Here is an 11370-nt window from a genome sequence, read left to right on the forward strand (position 1 = left end):
TACAAAAGCCAGGTAATAAATGGATGTGGCATCCAGCAATGTGAAATGAAACATACCCGTATTAAACCTGAAATTTTCACTCCTGATTATCCACTTGAATGTATGCCTGCAATCTGATTTGTGTGAATTACAGCACAATAAGAAAGAAAGTAATTCTTCCCTCATATCAACCTCATCAGTGACCCCCACAAAAATGCTGGTTTGTCTTTGTTTGTTTTGTCTGTTGTTACATTGCCGGGGAGAAAAACGGAACAATTATTGTGGTGTCTGCCAGTGATTTTTGAATATATTTCACCGCATAATTAATCTGCTCTGTGATGGTTCTAAGAGACAAACTGATCCTTTGGAACAATTTCACTTTGTTCCACAGTAGCAAAAAGGTTCCCTTCACTATTTTACGTCTGAATGAGGTTTCAGCTTCTTGTCTTTTAACCCACTCACCACAAATCTTCTCTGTTCGTTTATGGTCTTGTAAAAGCTGCTTGTTGCACCCGCACACTCTCTGTCAGAGAGGATGAAGTTTATCTAAGAGCATTTGTCCGTGCAACTCATCTAGTTTAGTCGCATCTTTCCCAGCCTGCAGGGGTGGGGTGGATGTGATGGGGCGGAGGTGATGGTGGTGGGGAGTCAGTGATGAGTACTCATATGAGTGAGGACAGCTTCAGCCCCTGGCCATGGTTGCAGGTCCTTAGAAAGCTACTCCACCTCAGAGATCACGACGTGCGTGTGCATTCGTGCCTGCATGCATGCATGCTCGTGGGTGTGTGTGTTAAATGATTTTGAATCCAACTGACAGCTGAAGTAATCTGTTTATATGACAAGGTTTTGAGCATCTATGTGTGTATTAGTGTGAATTTTTGTGGGTTAAAAAACAAAAATACATACTGTACCAATATAATCCACAGAAAACATTTTCACTACCTGTTTTAGACTACAGTGTACGAGTTGATTCATAAAATTATAAGATCACTTGTATTTTGGGTGTTTTTGTGCACAGCTGATGTGTGTAAGGCTTGTGGGGTTTAAGTTTCAGTGTGAGTCAGCAGATAAAATCCACAGAGAGGATAGCCAGTAGTGGGGATAAGGTGGTGCCAGTGCAGATCAAAGACAGGTGGAAGGTAAAGTGCAGACAGCAGGGTAAATGTGCTGATATGCTGTGAATGCTGCGCTGGGCCTGATTCTAGCCTCCTCAGCAACAGTCGCCTTTCAGCAGAACTCCCACTCTCAGCGATGCTGTGGATGTGAACACTACTAGGATTTGAATCCCCTGAGGCCTGCTGACTTGGGTATGTGTGTCTGTGTGCTTCAAGGACACTTTTGTGCACAGTAATGAATTGGGTTTAAGGTCATACAGTGCAACATTTTAGCCCCGGTAGTCGCAAAGTGTAAAGATAGTGAGGTCAGTATCTTCATCGGCTGAGTCCAGATGAATGGAAGATTTTGATATCTATGATATTCACTACCATGAAATCAGTTTAATACGCGTAAATACACTCCTCCTGGACTTCATTTTTCAATCACAGCTGAAGTGATCAAAAATGTATCAGCAATAATGAACAGAAAGCTGAAACCACATTACTATACATTACAGGTCATTTTGTTCTGTAAGATGCCTATAAGGTGGTAGTGAATAATGATGTTCAACTTCACAAAAGGTGAAATCACCTAGTATTTCTTTTGAAACTTTTTTTTGGTAATGGATTATATGATGGTGGCTGTGGCTCAGGAGGAGACAGTCTAACATTATCCAGAAGGTCGGCGGTTTGATCCCCGCTTCCCCCAGTCACAGTGTCCTTGGGCAAGACACTTAACGGCTATCCCAGCAATGTATGAATATGACAGAAAAAGCGCTGTAAATAGCAGCTCTATATGAATGATTGTGTGAATGGGACTGTAAAAGCTCTATGAGTGGTCGACAAGACTAGAAAAGTGCTATATAAATACAGTCCATTTACCATTTAATCCGCCGTAGTCGTGCTTTTGCTTCGGTAAAGGATATGAGTGTTTCTCTGAGGCTACATGCAAGCTGCCCAGACCCTGACTAGGCCTGAGGCCTGAGTGGAACACACATCTATAGTCTTATGATATCAGCTGGTTGCACACCTGGAGGGGTCAGCCAACCTCTTTCTGTTTCCCTGGCTGCCTACTGACTCCTGGTCGATGACCTTTAACCTCTGTCCATGCTGCGGCTGGTTTTGGATTGTTGTTCACAGACAGCTCATGTTGTCTCTCCCTCGTTCACTCATTCACTCTCCCCGTTTGACAGACACAGTTTACGTTAACGTGGGGCCGGTGAGTAGCAAATTGAGATTTTGGACATCGTCATCATTTTGTGTCAACACTGACACTTGTGTGAGGTGTCAAGACTGTAACTTTTAAATGCTACTGTGGGCCTTTAAGCAGAAAGTAGGAGTATGGACACATTAAGGCTTACGTTTCACACTCATGATTGAGACACTCAAATAACATAGGAGAAAAAACATTTAGTGCATCATATAATGAACATAGTTATTGTCTGTTCCTGGTTGACATTTAGTCTCTGATGTTTCCCAGCTGTTGTATATGATGTCATGATGACATCACACACCCCTACAGTCTCAGTGTGTTGAATGGTTTTCTGTGTTTACTGGTCAGATGTGCTGTCAGTACAGGTACAGCCATGTCTCTGCGGAGGTGGGGCTTTAGTATGTTTTTCTTGTTGTACATCACAGTGAAATTAGCTTATGTGAGACATTCTAGGCGTTAGCCTCGGCACAGGTATGCGTTCTCTGAGCGCCCTTCTGGTTTCTCATTGTTTTTAAAACTATGAATGGCTAAGCCCCTCCCTACGCTGTTGACATGCTGGATGTCAACAGCGTGAAGGATAGATCACATTGATCATCAACCTAAGGTCTCCTTACTATGGCCAAGAATTAAATCAGTCATTGTAGTCCTACTCTCTGAAATTCCCTACCACATGATCTCAGGTCTGCTACAACAGTACATGTTTTAAGTCATTCACAGGTAAAACATGTATCATTATTATTTGCTATTAATAATGATAACAAATACTAGATTTTTCCTTTTTGATTCCCTTTATACTCTAATACTTATACGTGATTTTGCCATGTACGCTCTCTGCCTGTTAATGATAAACTTGACTAAGCAGATTTTAAGACTAAAAAAAAGAAATTAAAAAAAGATATATAATCAGAACATTTGCAAACACTGTAATATTTCTATACTTTCAGAATTGTGCTTGTCACACTTTGGGCCACAGTAGCTTGACTCAACTCTAATGAGAGTTAAAAAAAAAAAAGAAGAATCATAAAAATATCTTATTTAGTGTCATTTATTTAAAAAAAACAAGAAACACTAAGAAACAATAATCACACAAAAGAAATGAGTAATATGTGATTTTGCTACAGTTGTTAACAGTCAGTGAGATACATACATGTATTTACTTTAAATACAAAATTTTGTGAACGTGTGTCAATTTTCTTAAAAGAGTGATAACACATAAATATCAACTTTTAACGTGATAATGTGAAGAAAGTGAGCACACAGGTGAATAATGGGGGGGGGGGGGGTGGGGAGTTCACAGGTAGCAGCAGCAGGGTGTCGTAGGAAATTTATACAGTGAACACAATGTGTGCTACACAAGGTTACATACTGTGCTATACCGCTGATGACAGTACAAAGGCAGCGAGCTCCACTCCAGCTCCACTGACTGGCTTTATTTTAATTTCTGCAGGATTTCCCTGATAAAACAAAAGCTCAGCTATTTTGTTTTAATACAAACATTCGATACACACAACGGATGCAAATCTCAATTAATTTCAATCTCAGTGAGTGTGAGAAAAAAGTCAAAATGTGTACTGAGATTATGGGTTGACAACTGAACAAACTTTTAAACAGTATTAATTGAATAATTCTGTGACTTGTGGTTGAGACCTACAGAAACCTTGGAGATGACCTTTAGTTAATGTTACCTCGCCAAACAAGATCAAGAACTTATTTGCTTGGTAATATTCTCATCTCATGTGGGTAGTGTGCTTCTACTACACTCTCATAGGCCGTGACACTATATACACATTTCAAAAACTGTGTCATGTCATATAAAATGAAGGAATGTTTAAGATTCTGTGCTATTTCCAGGTGCTCAGATGTCATTTGATTTGCTCATCAGAGGCTTGTTTGAGTAACTCAACTTGCAGTCGGTATTCACTGTTATAAATAAGACTGAGCTTGAACACTTTGTAGCACTGTCAGTGGGGAAAAAAAGGCCTCTGAGCTAAGTGAACATGTCAGAAGTCAAATAGTTATACTAAGCAGAAAGCGACTTCATCAGCATCAAATTGTGGCCAGACTTGATGTATAAAAATGACTTAAATGACTGGATACAACTGAAACTGGATCAGTTGTATCCAAAGCACGCGTAAGCTGACCAAAGGTGACCACACCAAAAGTGAATATTGAATTTTGGGGTTCTTTTGCCTACTCTGGAGTTGGACGCCAGCTGCAGTGTACATTAAAGCAAAAGGGGGGCAATTCAATGCTATTTCACTTTGTTTTTTTGCTCTGAGAAATTGAACAGTGCAACAGCAAAAAACATTTGATACTTATACTGTTAAGTTAATAAGGGTTTTCCTTTCACAAAATTACAAGATAAAGACCTCATAATTATGACCTAATAATATTTTGTTAACACCAATTAAATTGAAAATAAATTAAGAAATATACAAATGAATTAAAATATTTATGTTTTGACAATATTTCTTCAAAGTTATTACAAAACACAATTTGATCTTAATAGTAGTAAAAGCTCATTAGAGTTAGGCGTTTTTAGCTTGTGTTGTTTGCGTTTACTTTAACGTATTACTTCTGGTTTGGTATCCACCAGCTCCTGTGAAAAAAAAAAAAACTCTTTACCTGCTAAATGCTCGACTATGTTCAACAGCTACCTGCTGCTGCTGGAAATGAGGCTGATGACCAAAACTGTACAGTTGTCGGATATAAAACACAGAGATGAAAGAGGCAAAAAACCCTCTGAAAAGCTATTCAGGTGGTGATTATTCTCTGTGGGTTTGTCACAAATAACAATAATTATTTTCTTTTTAAATATCTTTATAGTATTTGTTTTATTTGATGATTAACAGGAAACAAGGGGGGAGCAAGATTGGGTATGTCATTTGACGAAGGTCCGTGGCTGGATACCTGCAATATTTTGACACACTTTGTAACCATTTGGCCAACATAAATTTATTCTAAGTTTAGCAGAATTGTTTTCACATATTACCAAATTCTGTCACAATTACAACAATTGGAAGGTTGGAGGATTTTTTTTCTTTTTAAATATGAACATTGATATTTTTTTCAGTTCCAAGAGGAACCTGACATATATCATCAATGAGTTTCCTTTTCTTTCAGATTGAGCAGCTGAAACTACAAATAAAACGGCAGAGTATTCTGTTTGGCACTTACACTCATTATGTGAGCTCCCAGGTTTGTTCTTACCCAGTTCTGATGTGTACCTGAATTGATCCAAAATTGGTGAGGACAGAGAGTTTGGAGTTAGTCCCTTCAGTTCATTTTGAAAGATCCAGATCTTTAATAACTGGTTCTCTGTTCAGGTAGGTGGCCCAGTAGACCAGGTTAAAGCTCCCAAACAGCACAGGGAACATGATGCGAGAGATGCGGTCGATCTTGCTGACACTGTTGAAGGTCTTCTTGTTCTGTTCTGGCTTCGTCTCTGTCGAGGTCTTGTTGGGTACGCTCTGAGCACACTTGGAGATGGTGGGCAGCGTAGAGTCTTTTGTAATGTTGGGAGCATAGTTAGCCACTGCTACAGCATAGGCATTGTTCTTCTTCACGATGGATGCTTCCTTTTTCTAGAACAAAAAAGCCTAAAGGGTTACAGACTTATTTTCAATAGTCAACATGAATATAGTGGAGCAGGACACACATTCACTGCAACATCTGTACTGTAGCATTGCTATAATGACTTACGCGATATCATCAGCATATTGTACAGAATTAATCAACACAGTATTCCCCCGTCTGTTCTATAGTATCATATCATTAACTAGTGTATAGGTCTTTTTGCACATACAGTATAATTTATTCACAATATACACATTAGCAATTAATAGAATTGTTAATTAATTATTATTTCGCTTCATATTAGTGCCTCACAACAACAAAAAGGGTAACTTTTGGGATTAAAAATTATTTTTGGGTGATCATATTGTAATCAGATAGAGCTTGACCACATGAAAGTAGTATACATGCACCAGATATGCATTGAAGATAGTGATCTGATCCTATACGAAGCACCTGGTGTCCTCTCTTATTTTAATCATACACGATTATCAAGTGCACAGCAGCAGGTCTAGGGTACTCGCTGTCATATCCTGTGTCACATTCTGGGCCATGTGTTTTCATTTCATTTCAGTATTTTCTGTATCAATTTGGTGTCTCTGACCTTCCTGTTGTAATTTTTTCTGCTTTTATAATTGCCTGCCTTGTCATGTTGTTCTGGCAGCAGATGGTGGACTAACACTCTGCCAGAACACTTAACTTTTTCCATGTCTGTGAGTATAAACACTAATAATAAAACAGTAAAAGTATGTAAATATAAATAGGGAAATAAATTCAATATATACATTTACAAAGGGCTGCAAATAAAAAAATATTTTAATAATGGATTTATTTATTTATTGTTTGTTTAAAAAAAACAAGAGCAGTTGTGTAATGGTATCTGAGCACTGCCATGGTCTTTTAAAGACAATGATAGTTATAACAATATACCGAAAAGTGTAATCTTGTGGTAACAGCAACAAAGTAGGAATATAGGTGTACTGATGTTTGTAGGAGTCAGAGCCAGACATAATATTTCATAATATTCATCCCTTCACACTAGAGAAGCATTTCTGTTCATCACAATAATTAGCTTCATTCTTCTTGTTCTTTGGCTACAAAAGATTTGTTTATTTAGTCAAAAGTGTTTTACAACATGCAGAGGTGTATTAAATCTCTTCCCAGAGGAAGTCAGAGGAGCAGAGTGGTAAATATGACAACATGTCATGTTGTTGAATTATGTTGAATCTACTGTGTGCTGTTGTAGTGCACTTCACTGCAGGCTACAGGTAATGTCACCTCCCTCAATGTGTTTTTTTACCTAACTTTTCTGAGTGACCAGGCTTTATTTGTTCTCGTTGCCACTGAATGTTATGAGAAGTTACAGTATCTGTATTTAGTTCATGGGGGGGCATGCTCTGTCAACAACCAGCAACCAGAACAAGGCTGCACTGGCTTGTTCTGGTCACTCCTCCCACTCGGGGCCGCACTGAGTCCCAGCAAGTGTGTGACAGCTCTACCTTGTCGTTGACGACACTCTTGCCATCCCAGGCCCAACCTCGCTTGGTGAAGTAGTTGACCGTAGCGAATTCAATGAGTGCGGAGAAGACAAAGGCGTAACAGACAGCGATGAACCAGTCCATAGCTGTAGCATAGGCCACCTTAGGCAGCGAATTACGGGCACTAATACTCAGGGTTGTCATCGTGAGGACTGTAGTTACGCCTGAGAGAGCAAAAAGCATACAGAGAAACAAGAGAATATTTAAATAAAACACTATTACAACACTGACAAATCAGCCATCCTACTTTCTCACCCCCCCCAAAACAAGTTTGATTGTGTCATTTTTTTCAACAAATATCATCAGAATAATTGACAATTGCTTTAATTTCATGGGAGCTTTTTATTCTCAACTTTTATTCTCAACCAAGGAGATGAGTAGCTGCTGTAGTACGACTGTGCCACACCATTTATTCATTCATCGTCTACCGCTTTATCCATTTAAGGGTTGTGGGGGGGGAGCCAATCCCAGCTAACATTGGGCGAGAGGCGGGGTCACATACAGAGGGCCACATACAGAGACGGACAACCATTCACTCTCACATTCACACCTTCGGTCAATTTAGAGTCTTCAATGAACCTAACCCCATTCTGCATGTCTTTGGACTGTGGGAGGAAGCCGGAGAACCCGGAGAAAACCCACGCACACATGGGGAGAACATGCAAACTCCCTGGTTGGCCCAGGTTGAACCGGGATTTGAACCCAGAACCTTCTTGATGTGAGGCGAAGGTGCTAACCACTACACCACCATGCAGCCTACTGTGCCACACCAGTCGTAGTAAATTCAGAATGGTGCCTTCAGTCTAAATGTCCGTCCGGTCACAGTCAGGGAGAACAAAACACACACACGTGTAGCAGTTATGTGTCAGAGCTGATGAGCATCATGATGATGTCATTTTTGGTGCTAATCCTTGTCGTAAGCGCTAACTGCTTCTGCAGGTAACACATGACCACATGACCGGTACCTGGAAATATTTCTCTGAGGCATTTACCCAGGGTGTATGAAGCACTGGAGAAGGGCAAACTGTCACTGAAAAATAACTAATCCACATTTACGCATAAAATCATTAAGTGCTTGCTCATCACCACAGACAGAGAGTGATCGTGCATTAGGGATGGAAGAAACACATGATAGATGAGGTGAGGGAAGAGAGGAAGCGAGAAGGCAGGACAGGAAATGGCAAAGCAAAAGAGAGAAATATGAGGAAAAAAATCCAAACATAGGAAGTCTGGATGGGACCCAGACTATCCTATTATTCCAAGATTCACACCTTGGTTGTACCATAGTTCAAATAATAAGTTACAAATTTAAAATGACGAAATAAATCTCCTGAGCCACATAGCTACAGTCAGCCATTGGTATAGAAAAGATAATTTTGGACCCTGACTAGAGGTGTCACTCTAGATGATATAACTCAATTGAGTGGGATGATTTTTAATTGGGCCAACAGCAGGGTTATTCTGTGAACCTGATAATCTTAGAAGAGGTCTTCTGTTATTCACAGAGTGATGGAGGAGTTTCAGCTGCAAGAAAAGCACCAGCTCTCCATTAACACACACACACACACACACACACACACACACACACACGTGCATAATATTTGTGCTTCAGGTCATCTAAAAGCTCTTTACCACACAGTAAACACATCACTGGCCACTATAAGTATAATGTGCTTCTCTTTTGATGTTGCATTGCTCATTTGTACACACGCACCCACACATGCACTCACGGTAATGCACTCGTGCACGCGCACACACACACACACACACACACACCTCAACTTCTAGCTTTCTTGTAGAGTCCCCTAAATGTGTCAGATTTTTCCCCCATCCGTTTCCACGCCATAATATACATGTAATGGGATACTCCTATGCCCATGTCCCATCATTCCACCAAGTTTTCGTGAAAATCTGTGTTGCAATTTTTGTGTAATCCAGCTGACAAACGAGCAACACTCAAACCAACAGTGAAATATTATTCATCTCAAGCGATTCTCGAAAAAGTCATACACACTTTATTTCATCAGCACTCCATTAATTAAGGAATTCAGAAGATATTATTTATACTTGACCCTGACTTTGTTATTCTACTACTGAATGGAAAGAGAACCAGTGAATCACCTAGATTACAATTTACTCTCCATGTGCAATTATTGTTATTTATGTTTTTTATATTTTGTATATATTTTGTATATTTTCCGCTATCCACTTTGCTGTTGTAACATCCAAATTGCCCCGTTGTTTTGACGAATAAAGGATTGTCTTATCTTATCTTATTGATCAGTGCTTCACTATAACTAATAAAAAGCCAATATGCTGCAAAGTATATTGGGCACAGTCATGCGCTTCATAATGTGCAAAACAGTTTACGTTGTACACTTTAATAAACTGATGTGGTGAAACTTCTGATTTTACTTGTTCACTTTAAATGATGGTATGTAGGAGGGGCATAAACAACAAGGCTTTATCATATTGTCTACAACTGTGTTGTAATGACGCAGCAGGTAATTAGGACCAGCACTCAATTTTTCCTGGTGTTGGTGTTTTTTCTTATGTAAACTATGAACACACACACACACACACACACACACCTGATGACAATAGATGCACTCTTAAGATTAAGCCCTAGCCATTTCTGGCAGACCAACACAACGTGACACAAACTGTCCAGTCTGCTATGGGTCATATTCAACCATTGGAATTAACCACAATATATTTTTACACTAGCAACCATGGGATAGTATAAGCCACAAATTTCTTTGAAGCTGTAAGAGGCAGCGAAAGATTAATTTTTCGTGCCGAGTGTCACTTCAGGAATCACAGTGTGAGGTTGAGACAGCTCTCTATTCCCTTCCCCTGCCAGCTGGACCAGTGAAGTATACTACTATGACTATCTTTACAGGCACAGGATCATTAAGACCAGAGGAAATGTATTTTATCAAGCAGATGAGAAACCATTCAAATAGCTAATGTAGTGCTTCACAAAATGGAGGACCTGATCATTTGGTCCTTTGTTCCAAAGACAAAGGAACAGACTGGAAAACTCTGATGCCCAGACTGCTTCACTTATCACACCTTGGTGTGAACTCTCCTCCAATCTCCAGCTGCCATTGGTCACTCTGTGCCCCAGACCCCAGGGGGTCATCAGGCCCATAAAACCCCAGGGCACCCATCTTTTCACTCTCTTCCTGCCTCTAACTTCAAGGAGACAACACTCTCCTCTCCAACCTATCAACGGAGAGGAAAGACCTCTCTTTCTCCTCTCGGAGAAACCACTGCTCTTGGACCCTGACGTCCATGCAGGCCTGCAGAAGCAGACTGCTGCAACTTCCACAGGCAGCGACGCAAGAGCCTGCCAAAGGAGCAACCGAGGCTGGAAAAGTCTGGTTTTACATCAGTGGCAGACACAAAGTCTGGTCAACTGATCAAGCTCAGGAACCACCAAGCAGAGTTAGTGTTGAGTATCTAACTCTGTGGAGGACACAAAAAAGACACTGAAACCACACAGCACGACTGCTGCATCTTTCTGGACACACAAACAGCATCCCAAAAGGACTATTCTTCTTCTTTTCCATGGACTTGGTAACGTAACTTGGGCATACAGCATAGCATAACGCAACACGGCTAAACATAGGAATGTTTAACCTTAAAAGTGTACTGTATTGATTTGACTCAATGTGTTCACTTAATTTTGTTGTTGTATCTATCAATAAGTTATTTGGATGTTAGGACCCTGTGACTAACCCTCTCTTAACCTGAAACCCTTTTGTACTGCAACAAATGGCCTTAGCAAAGAAGCACAGCATGTGGCCGAGCCGACACCTCTGATGCCGCCATTTTGTAGTTTCTTTGTTCACCGCCATCTTGTTTGTAGTACTTCTTAGACCTTTGACCTTTACAGCCACACACACACACAATCTCAGATTTGTATATGTTTGTAAGATTAGATATTGTTGTTTCAACTTGTCTTTTA

The 11370-nt window shown here is 40.1% G+C and overlaps 1 protein-coding gene across 1 annotated transcript in view; it reads right to left on the reverse strand.

Annotated features, from left to right (window-relative positions):
* Positions 1-3328: 3328 nt before the first annotated feature.
* gabra2a (gamma-aminobutyric acid type A receptor subunit alpha2a) overlaps positions 3329-11370 on the reverse strand; it is a 48913-nt gene continuing 40871 nt past the window's right edge. Inside the window, exons 9-10 of the mRNA XM_035609561.2 lie at positions 7359-7561; positions 3329-5870 (exon numbers count right to left, since the gene is read on the reverse strand). Coding sequence (XP_035465454.1) covers positions 5568-5870; positions 7359-7561 — 506 coding nt within the window. The 3' untranslated portion in view covers positions 3329-5567. The remainder of the gene's footprint in view (positions 5871-7358; positions 7562-11370) is intronic.

This window comes from Scophthalmus maximus, chromosome 15 (assembly GCF_022379125.1).
Source record: "Scophthalmus maximus strain ysfricsl-2021 chromosome 15, ASM2237912v1, whole genome shotgun sequence".
NCBI lineage: Eukaryota > Metazoa > Chordata > Actinopteri > Pleuronectiformes > Scophthalmidae > Scophthalmus > Scophthalmus maximus.